Source organism: Gymnoscopelus microlampas (assembly GCF_963454915.1).
Source record: "Gymnoscopelus microlampas genome assembly, chromosome: 10".
In the NCBI taxonomy this organism is placed as follows: Eukaryota; Metazoa; Chordata; class Actinopteri; order Myctophiformes; family Myctophidae; genus Gymnoscopelus; species Gymnoscopelus microlampas.
The window spans coordinates 19,726,765-19,746,805 of record NC_139947.1 but is presented as its reverse complement, the minus strand read 5'-3'; the positions used below and the strand labels follow the sequence as shown (position 1 = coordinate 19,746,805).

At 40.3% G+C, this 20,041-nt stretch overlaps 1 protein-coding gene across 2 annotated transcripts; it reads left to right on the top strand.

The window, feature by feature from the left end:
• The first annotated feature begins 8,438 nt into the window (after nt 1-8,438).
• Nucleotides 8,439-19,317, top strand: LOC311053471 (L-amino-acid oxidase-like). 2 transcript variants are annotated; one of them, XM_084069011.1, is made up of 7 exons: nt 8,439-8,469; nt 8,895-9,129; nt 10,271-10,380; nt 11,583-11,784; nt 11,884-11,952; nt 17,394-17,533; nt 18,256-19,317. In XM_084069011.1, the coding sequence occupies exons 2-7, from the start codon at nt 9,082-9,084 to the stop codon at nt 19,022-19,024; spliced, it is 1,338 nt and encodes a 445-aa protein (XP_083925137.1). In that variant the 5' UTR covers nt 8,439-8,469; nt 8,895-9,081; the 3' UTR covers nt 19,025-19,317. The 2 variants fall into 2 exon arrangements, with proteins under 2 accessions (XP_083925137.1, XP_083925136.1); XM_084069010.1 differs by having other exon boundaries at nt 18,250-19,317.
• Nucleotides 19,318-20,041: the final 724 nt, after the last annotated feature.

The window sequence follows — 20,041 nt, the reverse complement described above, 5'->3', positions numbered from 1 at the left end:
CCTGAAGACGGCTGTTACTAATCCTTTTTCTTTCTTTATTTATCCTTCGTACTATGTGCTATCAAATAACCCCAGCATACAATCAAAATGACTGCTAGCATTTACAGTTGTTTATGGGGTCAAGAAGGAGGAATTTCCTCACTGCTGTAGGTTTCAACCCCTCAGACAATCTAGCAACATCTGTCTGGAAAAAAGTGAACACGCTCTCTCCTTCCTTGAAAGTGAAAAGCAAGCCATTTCACAATAGTTTAGCCATATTAGCAGCACAGGTCCGTCTGTTAGCACAGAGCTTTGTCCTGGGCTTACTTTAGTTTCACACTTTCATTCACTTTGGAATGTGGGATATCCCATAAACCCTGCAATGAAGCAATTAACAATTTACTGTAGGCATTTTGCAAGGTTTTGCCTAGCTTTTGCAGATCATGTCCTCCCCCAAAACACTGAGGTTAAAGATCACTAGTGTGTTGTGAGGTTAGAACAAAAGTAACTGAGCTTCATTTGTTCAATCAAATATGCTTCTTTTGATTAATTGATTTATTGATTGAATACTGTATTATAGTCAGAAATGTAAACAGCATGTGGTACAGAAAGACAGACTTAGCTACAGCCGCCAGTTGACAGTTTGTAATTGGGAAGCCAAGTGCGGACTTTGCTGAGTTCAGAACAGAGGGTTTCCTCAACTTGCATTTTGTACTCGCCCGAGACCAGGAGTGCTGAGTCATCAGCGAACAAGAACAAATTGCAGTTACAGGCAGCTTTCATGTCGTTAATGTATAGAAGGAACAGTAACGGCCATATGCTTCCTCGGGGAACCCCACAGTTCACTGGGAGGGATCGTGATATCCATGTTACTAACTTGTTAAACCCGAGGCTCTGATTCTGAAGTGTGAACCCTTAAGCTAGGTTTACTATAAGCTGTAGGCTTATAATTATGAATATGAGGTGAGTTTAACCTGGGCTTTCACTCATGTAATAGGTGCCACGTGCCAAGTGGGCACCTCAAGCCTTACCCAAATCAAACCACCCCCACCTCATGAGACTCTGAAGTTGAATATATAGACTCAATAAAAATGTGGGCATTGAAAACAAGGCAATATAACTTTTAATGGCTAGTTAGCAGGCTGTACTATAAAGTTAATGGACACCATATATTGTGTAGGAGCTCCGCCTTGTGGAATATTCCAGTATTACAGCTCATTTCCACATGATACTTTGAATCAGAATCTGTTTTACTTTGTCACATCACAGTCTTAAAGCAGTGGGTGAATTTTTAATTTTTTTTATTTTATTTGAACAAAACTTTTTAAACACTTTTTGAACTTTTTGAACTTTTTAAACTACATAAAACTAAATAATAATGGTAAAATGTACGTGTAATTAAAATGTGTTATGTTAATGAATGAAGTAATGAAGTAATTTTTGCTATTGCCTTCTCTCTCAAAACTCTTCTCGTTTGTTTTTCTCTCACATTTTTTTTTTGTGTGAGGGGTGAAAGGTCAGAAGGCGGGTCCTACTCTGAAAGATGTAAGACATCTCTCCATTGGTCTCTCAGAGTCTGAGTGACAGCTTGACAACTTCCTAAACCCCCCCTCCCCCATGCAGCAACAACATCCTCCCACATTTCTCCAGTAGCAGAAGTGTCAAGTGTTTGCTGCGAAACTCTGACAGAAAGTCAATGCCTAAGTATTTTAACTTCCCTCGTTTTAACTTTTTCACATATTAGGCCTATGTCGACTTTATTTAATTCAACAGTCTATGATTGATGTAAGTTAAAAATACGTTTATTTAGCTGCTAGTGGCCGCCACTCGCGCATCCAACGGGCAAGCCTACAATAGCCTACTTTGCCAGCCTGCAGCATGTCCTTGCATGCTGCATTTCCTGATTGATTGGCTCAGACAAACCCACGGCCTCACAAGCACCAGCTGTTTTGGGCCTCGGTTGCACTCACTAGACCAGTGGTTTTCAAACTTTTCATTGTCAAGATAAAATATATTTGGCCCGTCTCAAATATTTTGTTCCAGGGACCCCCAGAAGCAAAGATTTGAGTTATAAATGTTCGCTTAAAAATATATATACAGTATATTCAAAGGTTTGCACAAATGTTCATGATTTTTCAAAAATAGCAGATCTACAAGCCTATAGCACGGCACTCGGTGCCGCGCTATGAGCTTGTATATCTGCTATTTTTGAATAGCCAAAGTATAAAAGGTAAAAAATATTGTGATGCTATATTAACACATTTGGCTGGGGACCCCATGGAACCCCCCCAAGGACCCCTGGGGTTCCCCGGACCCCACTTTGAGAACCAATGCACTAGACTCATTAGACTCGCTAGAATAAAATCAAAAGAAACATTACAAAAGAGAAGAAATTATAAAAAATAGAAAACAACCCTTTATGAGTCATAAAGGTTACAGGGTAGAAATGGTAACAATTCCGTGTAGCAAGAACGGCTTATTTTGATTACAAACAGATGAGTTCTGGGTTTCTTTCATCAACATTATTCCGGGTTTAATTAGCTAGCTGTCTTTTTTTGAGTTATGGTGTGGTCTTTATGTGTTTAGCATCTTGACGAGTTGTTTGCCCTACAAACAGTGGTACAGTTACCTCTGGAACTGAAGGAGATGGTTGCACTTGGGTTGAATTGAGAGGATTGTCTAATTTATACAATGTCGAAAGACCGTGTTGACCCTTGAAAATGTTTTATTTTTGTATACAATAGATTTAAAGCTGCAATCCCTAACTTTTTGTGGTGAAAACAACTTAATTTAAATAAATCTGTATGGTAGAGTATGTTAATACACTATAAATAAGAACAACATAACTGCAGTGGTTAGAGGTGGTCTCCCTGCTTTTCTATTGAGACATGTAGATACTGCGTACAGGTAGGACCACTACAGGTTGACCAGAGGTATTGCATTAAACTGCAAGAGAAATATCACACTTTCCCAAAAGTTCTCACCATTATATAGCTTAACAGTAAAACGTTCTGCACTCATCTCGCACGAGCGACCTGGGTTCATATCGTGGGTAGGACATTAAAATTATGGACTGCAGCTTTAAACAACCTCAGAATTTGTTTCTGCCTAGTGTTTGATCCCTTCTCTGTCATGGTTCTTCCTCCAGGAACTGCGTGAACTACAGTCACAGATCAAGGACACCTCAGTCATCGTGGAAATGGACAACAGCCGCTCCCTGGACATGGACGCCATTGTGGCCGAAGTGCGCGCTCAGTACGAGGCCGTTGCCAACCGCAGCCGCGAAGAGGCCTAGACGTGGTACAAGTCCAAGGTGAGGTCCAATTCTGATGCACTCACGTGCTGACACTTGTAGCTCTCATCTTCTAGAATAAAACCTGAGTTAAACGTATTTGTACGCCTGTGTCGTGCGCTTGCAAAATAGCTGATCTGCATGTTCACAATATGTCGCAGTGCGGCCCGTTGTGAGCTTGTAGATCCGCTAACAAAGTATATCAGAGCTTTACGGCAAATTGAATCTCTCACATTGGCACCTAAAAATGACATTTCAAATCACAATATTAACATTTCTACGCGCATTATCAAGAGGCTTTCAAAATACTGATTGGTTATTTTTCTGATGTTTGTTTAGTACGAGGAGATACAGACATCTGCCACCAGATACGGAGATGACCTGAGGAGCACTAGGACACTAGGACAGAGATCTCAGACCTGGACCGCATGATCCAGAGACTGACAGCAGAGATCGATGGCGTCAAGGGACAGGTAAAACATTATGTAGCTCAGAATAACCTTTGGTAGTTGCCATCATTGTTCTCTTATTTTGGACCATTGCAACTTACAAGCACACACACACACACACACACACACACACACACACACACACACACACACACACACACACACACACACACACACACACACACAGCTAGTGATGTTAACTTTCCCCAAACAGCTTGAGCCACTTCCAATGTGATTAAAGCAGCAATCATTCTTTTGTCAGATACATGAAGCAAATCCACAATACCAAAAGTCTTTCACCAACAGTTACAGTGCAGCAAATAAATAGTGAATAGAGAATAACAAAAATTCAAAAAATACTTGCAAAATTCTGTCCTGTCAGACAGACCACCCACCCCTCCTCCTCTACAGTACTTGGCACCCTCCAATCTAGGACTGCCAGAACTGCAGAGGAGAACGGTTGAGGTGACCACACCCATGATTAGTACCACTATCAATGATTCAATAAACAGAAAAAATGTCAGAGGGGGGGGGGGGCTCGGGAGCTTCAGTGCCCAGGGGCCCCCAGGGGTGTTAATCTGGCCCTGGGCTAGGGCAGTCTTCTCTTAAAGGTCAAATAAAATGAGGATTTTTATTTAAAAAGTAGCCTACGGTATAAATATAATTGTATAGAGCTGAGTTCTTTGTAGACCATATTAATGAGTCTTAACTCTAACTGTCTAGTCAATGTTAACTCATGCCATGTCTATCTAAATGAGTGTCAGCCGGGAATGTCAAAATGCTGTATTAAGAGATTTTATTTGCCACTTTGACCACACATGGATGGAGTTTAGATCCCATAGGGACGGTTGTGTTACTTAAAATTGGCTAGTTGTTGGTTGTCAAACAATAAAAGTGGTACTGTAGGTCAAGATGCATTTTGTTATGATGTGTTATTGGTTGACAAAATGACACTACAGTAGTTCACTGTTCAGAGAGGTCAAGTTTTGAACAATTAAATGACCTTAACCATAATTCTATGTCCTTATCTTAATTTCATAGGCTCAACATTCTATGATGCTCATGCAGTCCTTGTTCTGTGGACTTTAATTTAAAAAAAGGTATAGAAAGAGGCTTGTGTCTTGTCATGTCATTATAGGCTACATTATAGAAGGTATATGTCTATTTATGAATTGATTAATTTAAGTAACATTGATTCATTAATGTAATTTAAGTGAATTAATGTTATTTATAATCCTATCTTATAATTTAAATGCCTGCCCATCTGCCATCACTGTGTCCCAAAAATAATTTGTGGGCTAATATTAATAATACAAAATCTAGATTATTTAATTGTTAAATTTTAGCTTTAAAAAAAAAAAAGTAACTAAAAAGTAATATGTAATATTAATATATTACTGTTGCTCAGACAGTAATTTCGGGCCAACGAAATGTATTACTTTAAAATGAAGGTAATAAGTAATAGTAATATATTACTAAAATAAAGTAACTTGCCCAACTCTGCTAATGTAATGTAATGTGATGCCCAAAATGACCTGCCTGTTCTAAAAAAATAATAAAAAAATATAGCTGCAAGCAGCGATAATACGGGGCCAGTGAATAGAGAGAGAGAGAGACATGGAAACGGAATAGATTGAAGAGAGAGAGAGTGACATGGAAACAATAGATTGATGAGAGAGAGAGATGGAAACATAATGGTTTGATTGGACATCTCAACCTACTGCCATTAACAGGATTCGAACTCTCAACCTTCAGACTAATAGGCTGCAACACTACCTATAGTGCTATAGCTTTGTCCAGGCTGATATTGTCTGTTGAAGATCATAAACTCTTGCCTTCTTTCATGAACCAAGCCCCTGTTTCACTAACACTAAGATCACTCGTTCACAAGCCATTTACCAATGAAGAAATTGTACATCTCCTCAGAACCAAAACTAATGAAAGTAGCCGATCTACAAGCTCACAAACCATGAAAAGTTGTGAGATTGTAGATCAGCTATTTTCAGAATGAAGTATGTCATACGTAAAAAACGTACTCTCAAATAAGCATTTCAGGTTATCTTTACCATTTGCACATGTATTCATTGATACAGTCATGTTGTTTGCAATTCAACTTAAATTAAGTCTACATCAAGTGAGGCTTGAACTGGCGACCTTGAGATTGTGAGGCATTCATTTAAGGGAGACGCCATTGGCCCAACAGACAAGTAACTGTGAAAAAGGAGATCACACAGATGATACAGTTTCACGCAAATAGCTGAAAAATCCTGGGTTTAAGTGTTTTTCAAACTGCTCAAAATTGCGGACAATCTAAGGGCGGAGCTTAATGGTCAAATCGATACGTGTGTTCCTCATGAGTCAAGGCACATGTGTAAGCAAGTTTCACGACTTTCGGCCAAACGAGGCATGACTTATGCCTGTTTAAAGTCTGCATTTTCAAAAAATTGCTATAGCGCCCCCTTTTGGCCAATTGGAGTAAGATTGGTTTCAGTGATATTTGGAATGACCCTGTACATTTCTGCAAAGTTTCAAAGAAATGTGAGTCTGCATGTATGTTTTAGGCACAGATGAATAATTTTCATAAAACTGTAATAGTTAAAATCTATCTCCTCCTGGGATTTTTGAGCAATCTGCACGAAACGTTTACCACTTGAACTTTGGACCTCTGCCTACAAAAATTTCCAACGGATTTTCCTTAAGTGAAAAAATGCAGAAGTTAGGAGCCAATGACTGTTTTTCATATAATTCAAAATGGTGGGAGATCTAAAGGTCAGAGGTCAAAAGTCAGACCACGAAAGTTGTCGGGCATGAAGAGACGCATGTGTGTATCGAAGTTTCATGGTTGTAGGTCAAACAGGGCATGAGTTGTACCTGTTCAAAGTTGGCACTTTCAATTGAGTGCTATAGCGCCACCCTTTGACGAATGAGTGTGAGAATTATTTCTTGGTAGTTTTTCATGAGCATCTACCATATGGCCGAGTTTCGTAAAAAGCGTATGCACGGTTAAGCCAGAACTGGCAAAAACAAGTATTTTTCAAACTGCTCAAAATTGCGGAAAATCTAAGGGCGGAGCTTAATGGTCAAATCGATACGTGTGTTCCTCATGAGTCAAGGCACATGTGTAAGCAAGTTTCACGACTTTCGGCCAAACGAGGCATGACTTATGCCTGTTTAAAGTCTGCCTTTTCAAAAAATTGCTATAGCGCCCCCTTTTGGCCAATTGGAGTAAGATTGGTTTCAGTGATATTTGGAATGACCCTGTACATTTCTGCAAAGTTTCAAAGAAATGTGAGTCTGCATGTATGTTTTAGGCACAGATGAATAATTTTCTTTAAACTGTAATAGTTAAAATCTATCTCCTCCTGGGATTTTTGAGCAATCTGCACGAAACGTTTAGCACTTGAACCTTGGACCACTGCCTACAAAAATTTCCAACGGATTTTCCATAAGTGAAAAAATGCAGAAGTTAGGAGCCAATGACTGTTTTTCATATAATTCAAAATGGTGGGAGATCTAAAGGTCAGAGGTCAAAAGTCAGAGGGTGAAAGTTGTTCAGCATGAGGAGACGCATATGTGTATCCAAGTTTCATGGCTGTAGGTCAAACAGGGCATGAGTTGTACCTGGTCAAAGTTGGCATTTTCAATTGAGTGCTATAGCGCCACCTTTGGACGAAAGATTGTGAGAATTATTTTTTGATCGTTTTTCATGACCATCTACCATATGGCCGAGTTTCGTAAAAAGCGACAGCGCGGTTCAGCCAGAACTGCGAAAAGTGGCAGAAGAAGAAGAAGTGACAGAATAATGCGAATAACAATACGTGTCCAGAGCAGAGCTCTGGCCCCGTAAAAAAGTAAAAAAAGAAAGAAAAAAAAATAGACATCACATGATGGGATATTTCATTCTTTGGAAGGGGGTGTAACAAATATGGTCGTATTTTGTTATATTTCCGTTGTTATTGTTATATTATTATATAGTTGGGATGGATGTGTCTGTCAAGGCTGTGTGTCTGTGTGCTGCTACATGCAAATAGGTCTGTGGAACTCCCTGGAGATAATTGGTGGGGTAATTCTTCCCAACTGGTCCCACATTCAGGCTTGTGTTTGCTTTGTTAGTTTGTTTGATGTAATATGTAGATTCATTCAAGTTACTCTTCTTTAGAGCTTGTGTGTTTGATCTTTTGATTTAGGTAAGTTATTGTTTTTTAGATTTAGTTTTATTAGGTTAGATTGATTATTTTCCATTAGTTCTCTTTTGTTTGTTGTGTTTATCCACACGTTATCACCAAGCTACAGTATACTATATACTGTATGTATAATGTTTGAAATCCATATTATGTTACTGCTTATTCTGATTATGATTACTACTATGTTTTTCGTTTATTTCTTTTGTAAATAAATACTTTATATTTATTGAAACATAATTTCTATCATTGTGGCTGCTTGGGAAATTGGACATGTTGTGTCTTAGACACCCCTAGACTGGGGCATAACAACGGCCCTGATCTGGGGGTTCTCGGTAGGCCAAGGTATTAGGCTAACAGGAAACAATAGTGAAATAAATGTTGCAGAAAACATCCTGAGCTGCACCTCCTTACCACGCTAAGAGGACAGATTGGTCAGGGTTACCATTGGTCAGGCCCACAAGTTACGCCCATGGTTGTATCTGAGTTTCCTCTATAAAGGCAGCATCACTAACCAGCAGAATCAGATGGATTGATCACCTGTTTGACATTCACACTCGACACTTGGGTAAGATTTTCCAACTTTACAAATTGTGTGTTATTTTTGTGATGTATATTAATGATGTGCATTGAATGTGCTTTTAAATGAAACAAGTGTGCCTAAAGTCACTGTAAACCATGACTTTGCATGGCTTATTGTTACCAAATGGCAACACACATTCCAAGTATGGTTCATATCCCAATTAAACAAAACATATTAAAAGAAAATTAATCATCTTATACTACAACTAGAAAAGAAAATGTAAGACATTTTAAGCGTGCATGCAGCTCGTGTGAACCCTTTTGTGACTAATCTGTGTGTGTGTGTGTGTGTGTGTGTGTGTGTGTGTGTGTGTGTGTGTGTGTGTGTGTGTGTGTGTGTGTGTGTGTGTGTGTGTGTGTGTGTGTGTGTGTGTGTGTGTGTGTGTGTGTGTGTGTGTGTGTGTGTCATAGAGAGATTGTAGCAGATATTTTCACTTTTTTATGGCAGATGCCAAAATATTCTGCTGATGACATCACATAATAATGTAGATTTGAAGTTTAGTTGAACTACAAGGACTATGAGGAGCTTCTGAACATCTTGAAAATTGGTCTTCCAAAGACACAGGATCCTAAGAACATCATTATAGTGGGAGCTGGAATGGCCGGCCTCACTGCAGCCAAGTTACTGGGTGATGCTGGGCATACGGTAGGTGAACCTCAGTGGTTGTCATTTTCTTTTTATAATTGGTCCTCACTAATGCTCTAAGATGACACCATTTCTGTCTACTCATTCTGTATCAGTTCAGAAACCTGCCTACCTACCTGTGACATCATCAATTGCGGAGCATTTTAACCTAATAGAAACTACAACCTCTCTCTTCCTGGAAAGTTAGCATGCTAAAATAGAAGTCGGGTTCTTGCATTAATAAAAATAAAAATACATTTTGAAATGTCCAAACCTGCCTACCGATGATGTCACTGTTAGGCGGGTTCCTGCACTGTCCACAGCCCTCCTCTGAGACACAGACTTAATAGACAAAAATGGCAACGTATTTTAATAAGCATTAGTGAGGAGCAGTAGTGGAAAACATAAGTAAAAGTATCAATACTGCAATGTAGAAATACTTTGTTACAAGTAAAAGTCCGGAATTCAAAATGTGCTTGAGTAAAAGTATAAAAGTATTGGCACCAAAATGTACTTAAAGTAACAAAAGTAAAAGTACTCATTATGCAGAATGTCCCATTACAAGTTTTCAAATGTATAAAAATCTCTTGAAAATAGCAGATCTACAAGCTCACAATGCGTCGCATCGTGAGCTTGTAGATCGGCTATTTTCAAATGGCCGAAATAAATATAGGGCCGATTCAAGTGGTTAATGTATGTTTTGTAATAATAATCAAAATCTAGTAACTAAAGTTTTAAAATAATTGTAGTGGAGTAAAAGTACAATATTTGCCTCTGAGATGTAATGGAGGAGAAAGTAAAAGTATTGGAAATTGGAAATAAGTAAAGTACTGTAAAAATACCTCAAAATTGTACTTAAGTACAGTACTGTACTAAGTACATGTAGCCTACATGTACTTAGTTACTTTCCACCACTGGTGAGGAGCAATATATGAAGATATGTTGAAAATGCGTGAAGTGCTCCTTTAATTGTGTTGAGCTGTGTTGGCAGCTGTGTGTGGCAGTCCTTTGGCTGGGGTTGGTCACCTGGAAAGATAGACCCTGTAAACCTCTGTGAACGTTCAGCTGTCCTCACTGTCAATTGAAAAGAGGGAAGAGAATGAAACGACAGAAACCAATTTTCAATGAAAAATATATTTTGCTGTGTTGTTTGGTCTCGAAGGTAACGATACTTGAGGCTAGTGATCGTGTTGGAGGCCGTGTGCAGACTCACAGAAGTGAAGAAGGCTGGTATGCAGATCTAGGACCAATGCGAATCCCCAGTAACCAAAAGTGGGTTTCTTGGATAGTGAATTCCAAAGCACCGACACAAATTCCATACAAATATGAGAGTTCTTATGTAATCAAAGTTGAATCACATTGACTCACTCAATCATGACAATCGTGTATATCACCCATTTTTGAGAATCGGAACAAAACTTTTTTTTTTTTCTTTTTATGTATTCAATTATGCCGGGAAAAGACATTTTAAAAGATCAAAGTGTTGATTATTAAACCATGTAATGGGCCAACCTCCCACAGTTTTTTTTTAGATGTCAACTCCATAAGAAGGCATATCTGACGGAGTTGACATCTGACGGAGTCTGACAGAGTTGACAAAATCTTTTTTTTTCATTCCACAGTCGTAGTGAGTTTACAATTTATTTTTTGAAGTAACTTAGGTTCTATTAATGCTAATAGAATCACACTTTTTTTCTTTAAAATATAAATTTTGTTTGGATTTAGAAGGACTGACGGAGTTGACATGTTATGGCTTGGACACACCAGATAGTAATATTATTTAGAGCATTTATCAAAAAAAAGAAAGCTTACCAGTGCTTTGCAGCTTTCTCGCCTTTTTTTAAACCGGGAAGTGAGACAGGGGACCTTAGAATATAGCTAAACCTGTTTTTGCCTGATTAAATTATGTTTTTGTAGAAATTTGACGGAGTTGACAACGATCTTGGACACTATTTTAAAGGGCAAAAACACATACAAAAAAACACATACAAAAAAGTTGATATTAATAAGTTGATATTTGATATTAATAGTACATTCTTACACCCCTATGTTATGGTTAGTTTTTTTTCATGCTTTTAACCAAAAAAAAATATTGTGAATAGTTTATGCTCTGAGAGCATAAACCGTTTGCTGCCGGTTATATATTGTAATTTGTGTTATACAACTTCTTACTTTAAAAAGCAGCATTGACAGGCTTGTGTCAGCCCGGGTCTGTCATTCTCAGTGGGTGGCAGTAACATGTTGTTGACGTTGTCCATGTAATGACCTTTCTCATCCAGGCACAAAGCCTCTTAGCTCAATCTTTAACTTTTGGCACCGTTAACCTTAATTTCACCTAATTTATGGACAAAAAACGTACACTCCCACATTTGTCCAATACAGCAGTTGGCCCCTTTCATTAAGGGAGAATTAATTTAATTAAAATGAAATAAAATACACAGATATAACATTGTTATAATAATCTTCTTCACCAGAATTATCATGGAACTTATCGACAAACTGGATGTGAAATTGAACAAATTTGTAGACTTGAATGACAACACATTCTACCTGGTTAATGGAGAGAACCACAGAGCTTCCGCTGTCATTCATCGCCCAGACATTCTGAAGTATAACCTCCCTGCTGATGAGAGTGGAAAGTCAGCTGAAGATCTCCTTGACAATGCTCTGCAGAAGGTCCGTAAGAGATACTCATACTGTATAAAGAATCACGTTATCAGTTGTACCAAAACATAAAGTAATTTCCACTACTTAACATTGTTTGGTTTGTTGCAGGTGTTCAACGAAGTGAAAGAGAATGGTGTCCCAGCCATGGTGAAGAAGTATGGTCATTACTCTGTAAAGGTAAATACATACTCATGTATGTGCACCAGCTACTAATGATTACTAAGCTATAAACTAATCTAAAAATAATTGAATTCATTAATCAAAACATCTAATTGAATTGATCATTTTCATCCATTTAAGTTTATTGAGTTACCAATGAATATAGTTTACTCACAGCTTGCAAAAAGACAAGCACTTTTGTATTCAAATGACTACAATTTGTTTTTGAGGCTGTCAAATTGTCAATGTTTCATCAAATATCTCTTTTATGTGAAGCAACTGTCAAGAATTGTTGTCCAATATCCTTGGATAAAGATTATTACTGAATGATCATGGACGTGATACCAAGTGCCAAACCTCATATTAACAACAAAATGTTTCACTGCATTTTATATCAGGCTTATGGTTATAACGGCACTGCATATGGAAAGCTCCTCGATAAAACAACTTATTATATGTAAATCAAATAGTGCACATTTCTGTTTAGCACTAGATGTGACATTTTGACATCCCTACAAGGCCTTCTACTGCCTAGTAATGAGTGGACAGCAGCTCAGATCAAGTTAAGAGATACAAGAAAGTCGATCTTTCTGTTTAAAGGTTTCTGGTCATGTTAAGTATTTTTTAAATGCAAAATACATTTGCATGTCAGAATACACTAGGGGCTCTATTTAGGGCCAGACTGGCTAAATCCACTATACATAGGGTGGCGTTCCCGTGCAAAAGTTGCTATTTTGGGACACTAGTCTTATCCGCAAAACACCTGCACTACACCTATACATTATACATAGGTGTGGTTTGGGCGTTACAATAATAAAACCAATCACTGTGCCAGAATCCATTGGCTTTAAGAGAAGACTGCGCAAGCCATTATCCCCAATGCATTCTTCGTGTGCTCTCTGCCGTTCTGCCAGTCTTGCCAGGTCTGCTTCTTATAAGCCACGTTGGGCTTGTTTTTCTGTAAAGTTGCTTGTAAATAATGGTAGTTGCGGGTTGCGGTTGTGAGCTTGTAGATCGTCTATTTTCAAATAGCCAACATATATAAATATGCACATTGTTTAATAGCCGACATAATAATAATAATAATAATAATAATAATGTTTATTGTCCCCAAGGGGAAAATTGTCTTCACAAGGTCTGTTCACAACAAAAACAACATAACAACATGACAACAAAAACAACATATCACAAGACAAAGACATGAGGTCCCCACTGTACACGGAAAACCCTCCTATGGACGGGGCAGTTGGTTTAATGCCGCGATGGCTGAGGGGACAAAACTCCTGCTAAAACGAACCTTTTTCCACTTTAAGGTTCTGTATCTCCGACCAGATGGCATGAGGTCAAAGTAGCGATACAGGGGATGATCAGTGTCATTTGTTATTGAAAGTGCTAAGCGTGTGATGGCCTTATTGTTCATATCAGCAAGTGTGGGTATGGGAAGTCCGATGATTTTGGAGGCAATCCGGGTGATACTGTAAAGTTTGTTCCTGTTAGGCATGGACAGTATGGTGAAAAAACATGCGGAACAATACAGTAAAACGGGTTGAATGATGCTTTTGTACAGTAATAGCAGAAGATGAGGGGCAACAGATAGTGATCTTAACTTGCGGATCACATAAAGCCTTTGCTGAAAACGTTTATGGATAGATGTAATGTGTTGATTAAATCTAAGTTTATTGTCCAGTGTGAGTCCAAGATATGTGAAGCTGTCAACCTGTTCAACTGTTTTACCATGAATGAGGAGTGGGTTGAGTCCAGTTTGAGTTGTGTTAATGACCAGTTCTTTTGTTTTGTCCACATTCAACTCTAAGTAGTTGTCTGTGCACCACTGTGTGAAATGGGAGATGGTGTTGTGGAAGTCTGTGATAGAGTTATTGTCATTGAGCAGTCCAAGAAAGGCAGTGTCATCAGAGTATTTAAAGTATGTAATGTTGGTGGGTGAGGGGCTGAAACAGTCATTTGTGTATAGTGTGTAGAGGAAGGGGCTGAGAACACAGCCCTGAGGGGCACCTGTGTTTGTGATGACAGTTGATGAAAATGATGAGCCTACTTTAACTGTTTGCGGTCTATTACTCAGAAAATTGTGAATCCAGTGGATGAGGAGTGCGGGGATGCTGAGGTGATGCAGTTTCTTAATCATGTGATGGCGTTGAATGGTGTTAAAGGCAGAACTAAAGTCAACGAAGAGAATAGAGGCAAAATTGTCCTTTGATGAATCCAGGTGTTGGAGAAGGGGATGAAGGAGGCATGCCACAGCATCCTTTGTCCCCCTCTTGGCCCTGTAGGCAAACTGATACGGGTCCAGCTGTGACCTGACAGCTGGCAGGATGATGTTCAGTATCAGTCTTTCCATAAGTTTCATCATTATTGATGTTAATGCAACCGGTCTATAGTGGTTAGGTTCTGAGGGGCGGGGTTTCTTGGGTACCGGTATGATGGTGGATGTTTTCCAGAGGGTGGGTACAGACACTGTCCTGTAGGATTCCCAGAAGATGGAGTGAAGGATGGGGGAGAGCTCCATGGCACAGAGCTTGAGCACCTTCGCCGAGATGCCATCCGGCCCTGGTGCCTTGCCAGGCTTACACCTGGCCAGCAGCTGTCGTACATCCTCCTGGGTGAAGGGGGGATGTGAAGGCTCCTGGAAGGGGAGGGCTCCCAATAGTTCCTCACAGGCAGCAGAGTAGTCCTGACTGTCAAACCGTTTATAAAAAGTATTCAGTGTATTTGCAAAAATGGTAGGATCTGGAGTTGTACAGTTATTTTGTTTTGTCTCACCACCGGTTAGGATTTTGACTTTATTGAAAGCTTGTTTTGTGTTCATGTTACTAAACTCCTGTTCTAGACTGTTTTTGTATTTGAGTTTTGCATTAAGAATTTCATTCTTAATTTGCCCATCGATAATTTTGAGGGCGGCCCAATCCTGGCGTTGAAATGCCTTCTGCTTTTCTCTGAGACTATGTTTAATATGAGGAGTAATCCATGGTTTGGAGTTTGGGTATTTTTTTATTGTCTTTGTGGGTATAGTGGTGGTGATACAGAACTTGATGTAGTCGGTGATCACGGAAACCTTCTCATCCAAGTCGCCTTGGAAGACGTCCCAGTCCGTGCATGCCAGAGAGCCCTGCAGCTGTGCGATTGCGTCCTCCGACCACTGGGGGGTGCAGTGGGTCTGCGGTTTGGATCGCTTCAGCTCCGGCTTGTAGTGCGGAAGCAGAAAGACAATGTTGTGGTCTGAGCGTCCGAGTGGAGAGTGCGCTCTCGCACTAAAAGCATCATCAATATTTCCATAACATAGATCCAAGGTACGTTCTTTCCTCGTGGGAACGTCCACATATTGATGGAAAGAGGGCAAAACCCCCTCGAGTCTACAGCTGTTATAATCTCCCATAAAGAACACCGGGGCTTCAGGGTACCTAGCCATCAGAGAGTTAGCTGCCTCGGCTACCTGCTCTGCTGCTATCCTACAGTTGGCTTTGGGATGGATGTAAACACACCCGATGACCACAGTTGGGAATTCTCTTGGGAGATAGAAAGGGCGAAGTGACAGGGTTAGCATCTCCATGTTAGGTGTACAGACCGTGTTGTGGATCTTGATGTTGTTACACCACCTGTTGTTCACATAGATGCAGACCCCCCCGCCACCATCCTTGTCCGACTGATCTGTCCTGTCTGCCCGTATGACGGTGAAACCGTCCAGGCTGACAGCAGAGTCCAATATGTCCTCATCGAGCCAGGTTTCAGTCAAGGCGATGATACAAGCCTCCTTGTAGGCTCTCTCCAGACGGCACCGGGCGTGTAATAAGTCCATCTTGTTCCTCAGAGAGCGAACATTGGCCAAGATGATGGAGGGGAGATGGGGTCTGAAGCGACGCTTCCTCAGTCTGGTACGGACACCCCCCCGTCTCCCCCTTTTCCTTGGACGGATCTCCGGTGGTATACCCACCGGTCCCATTTTGCAGAGGATAGAGGACCGTAGTTGGAGAAGATCATCCCGGCTGTAGGTGTAGCTGAGTGTTCCTCCATAGCCACCGCTAACCCCCGTTGCTAACATTAGGCTAGGCTCGGGGGCCACCGTGGAGCTGTCATTAATGATCCAGAGGATTATAAATATAATCCAGGTTATTCTGTACATGTCCAGCATGATGTGCGTTTAGCCAGATAGTGGGCCTCAGACAGAAAGACAGGACGCAACGTTAAACAAACTAAAAGACTAAACAAAAACTAAACACATAAGCGAACAGACCCGTGTCGTCGCAGCAGAGCGTGCGCCGTCAGTCAGAATGGTTTGAATAATAGGTTTGAAGTGCTCATGTATAGGGTGTACCAAAAAATCCTAAAGGGGGCGTCAACATGTGTAACTTGGTAGCGGCGGCCATTTTTGGGGCTGGAGGGTTGGGGCCGGAGGGTACATAAACAGCTTGTAAACAGTGACCCGACCGTGTTCTTTTTTTTTACTCAGTCACAATGGTGAGTTTTTTACCAAAAACATAGCCTAGGATAGTCCAGAGTGTTATTGTCTTTTTTCTCTCTCTAACGCTATGACAGGCGGGCTGCTCTGCTCATAGACCGAACATTACACTACCGTGCAAGGTCTCCAAACTTACATAAAAAATAAACAAAGCTATTTCGCTACTCACCGAAACTTTCAACAACACAAAACTGCCTTTGTTTTCGTTAATAGTGAAATACTTTTGTTTATTTTTATTAAAGTTGGAGACCTTGCACGGTAGTGGAATGTTCGGTCTATGAGCAGAGCAGCCCGCCTGTCAGATCGTTAGAGAGGGGAAAAAAGTAACTTAACACTCTGGACCACCCTAGTTGTATTACCTAGTTACTTTTAGTTAGCAGAGACAAAATAGCAGTTTCATGTTTTTAGTAAAAATGGACCTTTGAGAAAATTACGTGAACAAACACGGCTGTACTTGGGTAGGTTGTTGAACGTTAAATCTTTGTGTGGTACAGCTGAGATCCAAGCCATACTACGTCTCTTGAATACATTGTTAGCCTCACACTGTATTCAATCTTGAAGAGGAGACGAGCTGCGACATGTGAACAGCTTTCTCATAGACCAGCCACACAGTGTGCACTGATCACTATGTAGTCGGCAAAGAAGTTAATGTTTACAAACACAAACCACCGTCACTCTCTAGTCTTAAGCGCGTCTCTACGTACAGTCTGACCCCTCAAGGGCTGTAGCGTCGAAAAGGGGGCGTGGCGAACTTTTGGTGACGCGACATTGGTACACCCTATAGTCGCTTCTTTTGGGCTTATTTCCATAGACCTGTCCATTGCAGGCGCGCATCTTCAACGAAGATGAAGATGGCGGAGGCAGCCTTGCATGGTTGCCTCCGCCGTCTGTGAGGGAATGGGTGTGGATGGATAATATCCACATTGTAAAGTGCTTTGCATAAAGGCGCTAATATAAATGTGGCATTTACTATTTATCTCTTGAACAGGACTATCTTGTGAATGAAGGAGGGCTGAGTCCAGGTGCCGTAAAGATGATTGGGGACATCCTGGATGAGGGTTCTCTCTTCTACACGTCGCTGACGGAAATGCTATATAGGCCTAAAACAGAAATCAGTGACGACAATGAGTAAGAATCTAGTTCAAAATCTTTAGTGTGCAGTCAACAAGATTACATTAGAGAAGACGAAGAAAGGAATCATTATTGGAACTTGGAACCAACTTAACGAGGATCGCAAGTCAAACTACACTACAGTACATTAGCATTCTCATATTGTGGTACAGCTCTTTAAGTGCATGAGCAGTCATGAGCATATTGACAAGATATTGTTAGGGATGAAGTGCCATTTTGAAAATATGTGATCCAAGCAGCAAAGCAATCCCTCAGTCAATGTTTGGGAAAGTTACTCAGAAAGGGCAATAAGTTAATAGTTAAAGCTGCAATATGTATCTTTCCTGTTCCACCGCACTATGATTTCCTGCATGAGTGCCGCAATTTTAACCTCTGAGTCTGAGCTAATAGAGCCTGCCTGCATGCAGAGGAACCGAATTTTCAAACGGAGATCAGAAATCTAGTAAGGTTTAGTCCTCCTTTAGCCTATTTCAGCAAATTAAAAGAAGTTAACCATTATGTGAGGTTAAAATGATTCCCACAAAAATATTTCAAAAACCATCTATGGTAGTTGTGTAATGGTAGATGCTTTCTGTCAAATATCACATTATTTTATTTTAAAAGTTATGTAAGTTGCAATGATTTTAAGTGGAAAATACATTTTAAAAGATTGACGAGGTTCACTAAGTGACGTTTTATCTATAAGAGATCGATCTGTTTTGTTTTCCTTTTAGTACTAGATACTTTGAAGTGACAGGAGGGTTCGACCTCCTCCCACAGGCCCTCCACAAAGATCTGCCAATCAAAGCAATCCTCAACACCACAGTCAAGCGCATTGATCATTCAAATGGTGGCGTCACCGTGCACACTGTCACTGACAATGTGTTAATTCAGCAATTACCGGCAGACTTTGTCCTGGTGACTGCCACTGCCAAGGCCACCCTCTTCATTGACTTCCAGCCTCGTTTGCCTCTCAAGAAGATGTACGCCATGCGTCAGGTTCACTATGACGGCCCCACCAAGATCTTCCTCACCTTCAGTCAGAAGTTCTGGGAGAAGGATGATGGAATCTGTGGTGGAAGGAGCATCACTGACCTGCCTATTCGCTTCACCTACTACCCCAGTCATAGTTTTGAGAACAAGGAGATCGGTGTCCTCCTTGCTTCTTACACCTGGTCCGATGACTCGTCCCTCTTCCTGGGGAAGAGTGTCGAAGAGCTGAAAGAAATGGCTTTGAGTTGTTTGATGAAGATCCATGGAAATGATGACATCAAAGATCTGTGTACAGGCGTGGTGGTGAAGAAGTGGAGTCTTGACCAACACAGCCTGGGTGGTTACGCTCTCTTCACCCCCTTCCAGCATGAAGAGTTTGCTGCCGAGCTGTTCGCCAACGTGGGCAGGGTGCACTTTGCTGGAGAACATGCAGCGCTGCCTCACGCCTGGATAGAAACAGCCGTGAAATCAGCCATCAGAGCCGCCAGGAACATCAATAATCCAGTAACTGAATAATGGGTGTAATGGTGTATCATATACATGTCTTACATGATTGTGCAACTACTTACTTTTCATATTATAAAATGAAAAGTCATATTTTTGATTGCTTGGTAAACATGTTATAGAATTTCAAGATGTGTTCAGAAAACTTGATTTACTAAATAATCCGCAAACACTAATTGAGAGATTGATTGATCCTCGCTAGTCACACAGCCCAAGCCTGAGCTGCAGTTTCTCTATAACCAATAAAAATATACTGTCAACATGAAAAAGAATTGCTTTTCAAGAATAAAGTCATATGAATAATACATTTTAGAAAGTCTGTTTTATCTTATCAAACCACAAAAAATATAAATATAATTGCAATGGGGAATATTTTCTGGGACAAGTAGAATAATGTGTACACACACATCCAGGACATACCTGTATAGCCAATAACAGGCATTACGATGAGCCACAAAACAAATTGTGTGAGACATGACGACGGTGACGATGACGGTGATGATTATGATGATTATGATGGGACGGCTGACCCCTTCAGTGCCTCTCATTAAGGGTGACGACCAGTAGCCTACGCCTTCGGGACAGTGTCATCATATTTACAACAATTATATTAATATTTATCATTTATCATCATCTACATAATTGGCAGATAACTTATTTCTGGGTTTAAATAAAACTGGTCAAAGGTTTGAGTTTGAGGTTTGAGCACTGAATAAATAAATACAAATACAATATCTACTACTGATCATTGTAAAGTGAAGCATTGTCCAGCAGGTGGCAGTATCACTTTATAATGCATCTCAGAGTTGACGTTTATGCCACTGTTCCCATGTACCCTGGCCTACAGGCCTGTTCTCTTGGTGTACCTGTATGTCAAACATGCACTCTGCCACATCCTTCAGTAGAATATGGTGAAGGATGACTCAACTGATCATATCACTTATTTCCCCAAATCTCTGTAGACCAGTGCCTGTTTTGTTTGTTTGTTTGTCTGTTTGTTTGGCCGCCCCACTGAACTTTCAAATGTGC

Coding starts and splice junctions, on each gene's coding strand:
- LOC311053471 (XM_084069010.1), top strand. CDS start 9,082: ATGGCCGGCCTCACTGCAGCCAAGTTACTGGGTGATGCTGGGCATACG. Junction 9,130..10,270: donor TGGGTGATGCTGGGCATACG/GTAGGTGAACCT, acceptor TTGGTCTCGAAG/GTAACGATACTTGAGGCTAG. Junction 10,381..11,582: donor CGAATCCCCAGTAACCAAAA/GTGGGTTTCTTG, acceptor CTTCTTCACCAG/AATTATCATGGAACTTATCG.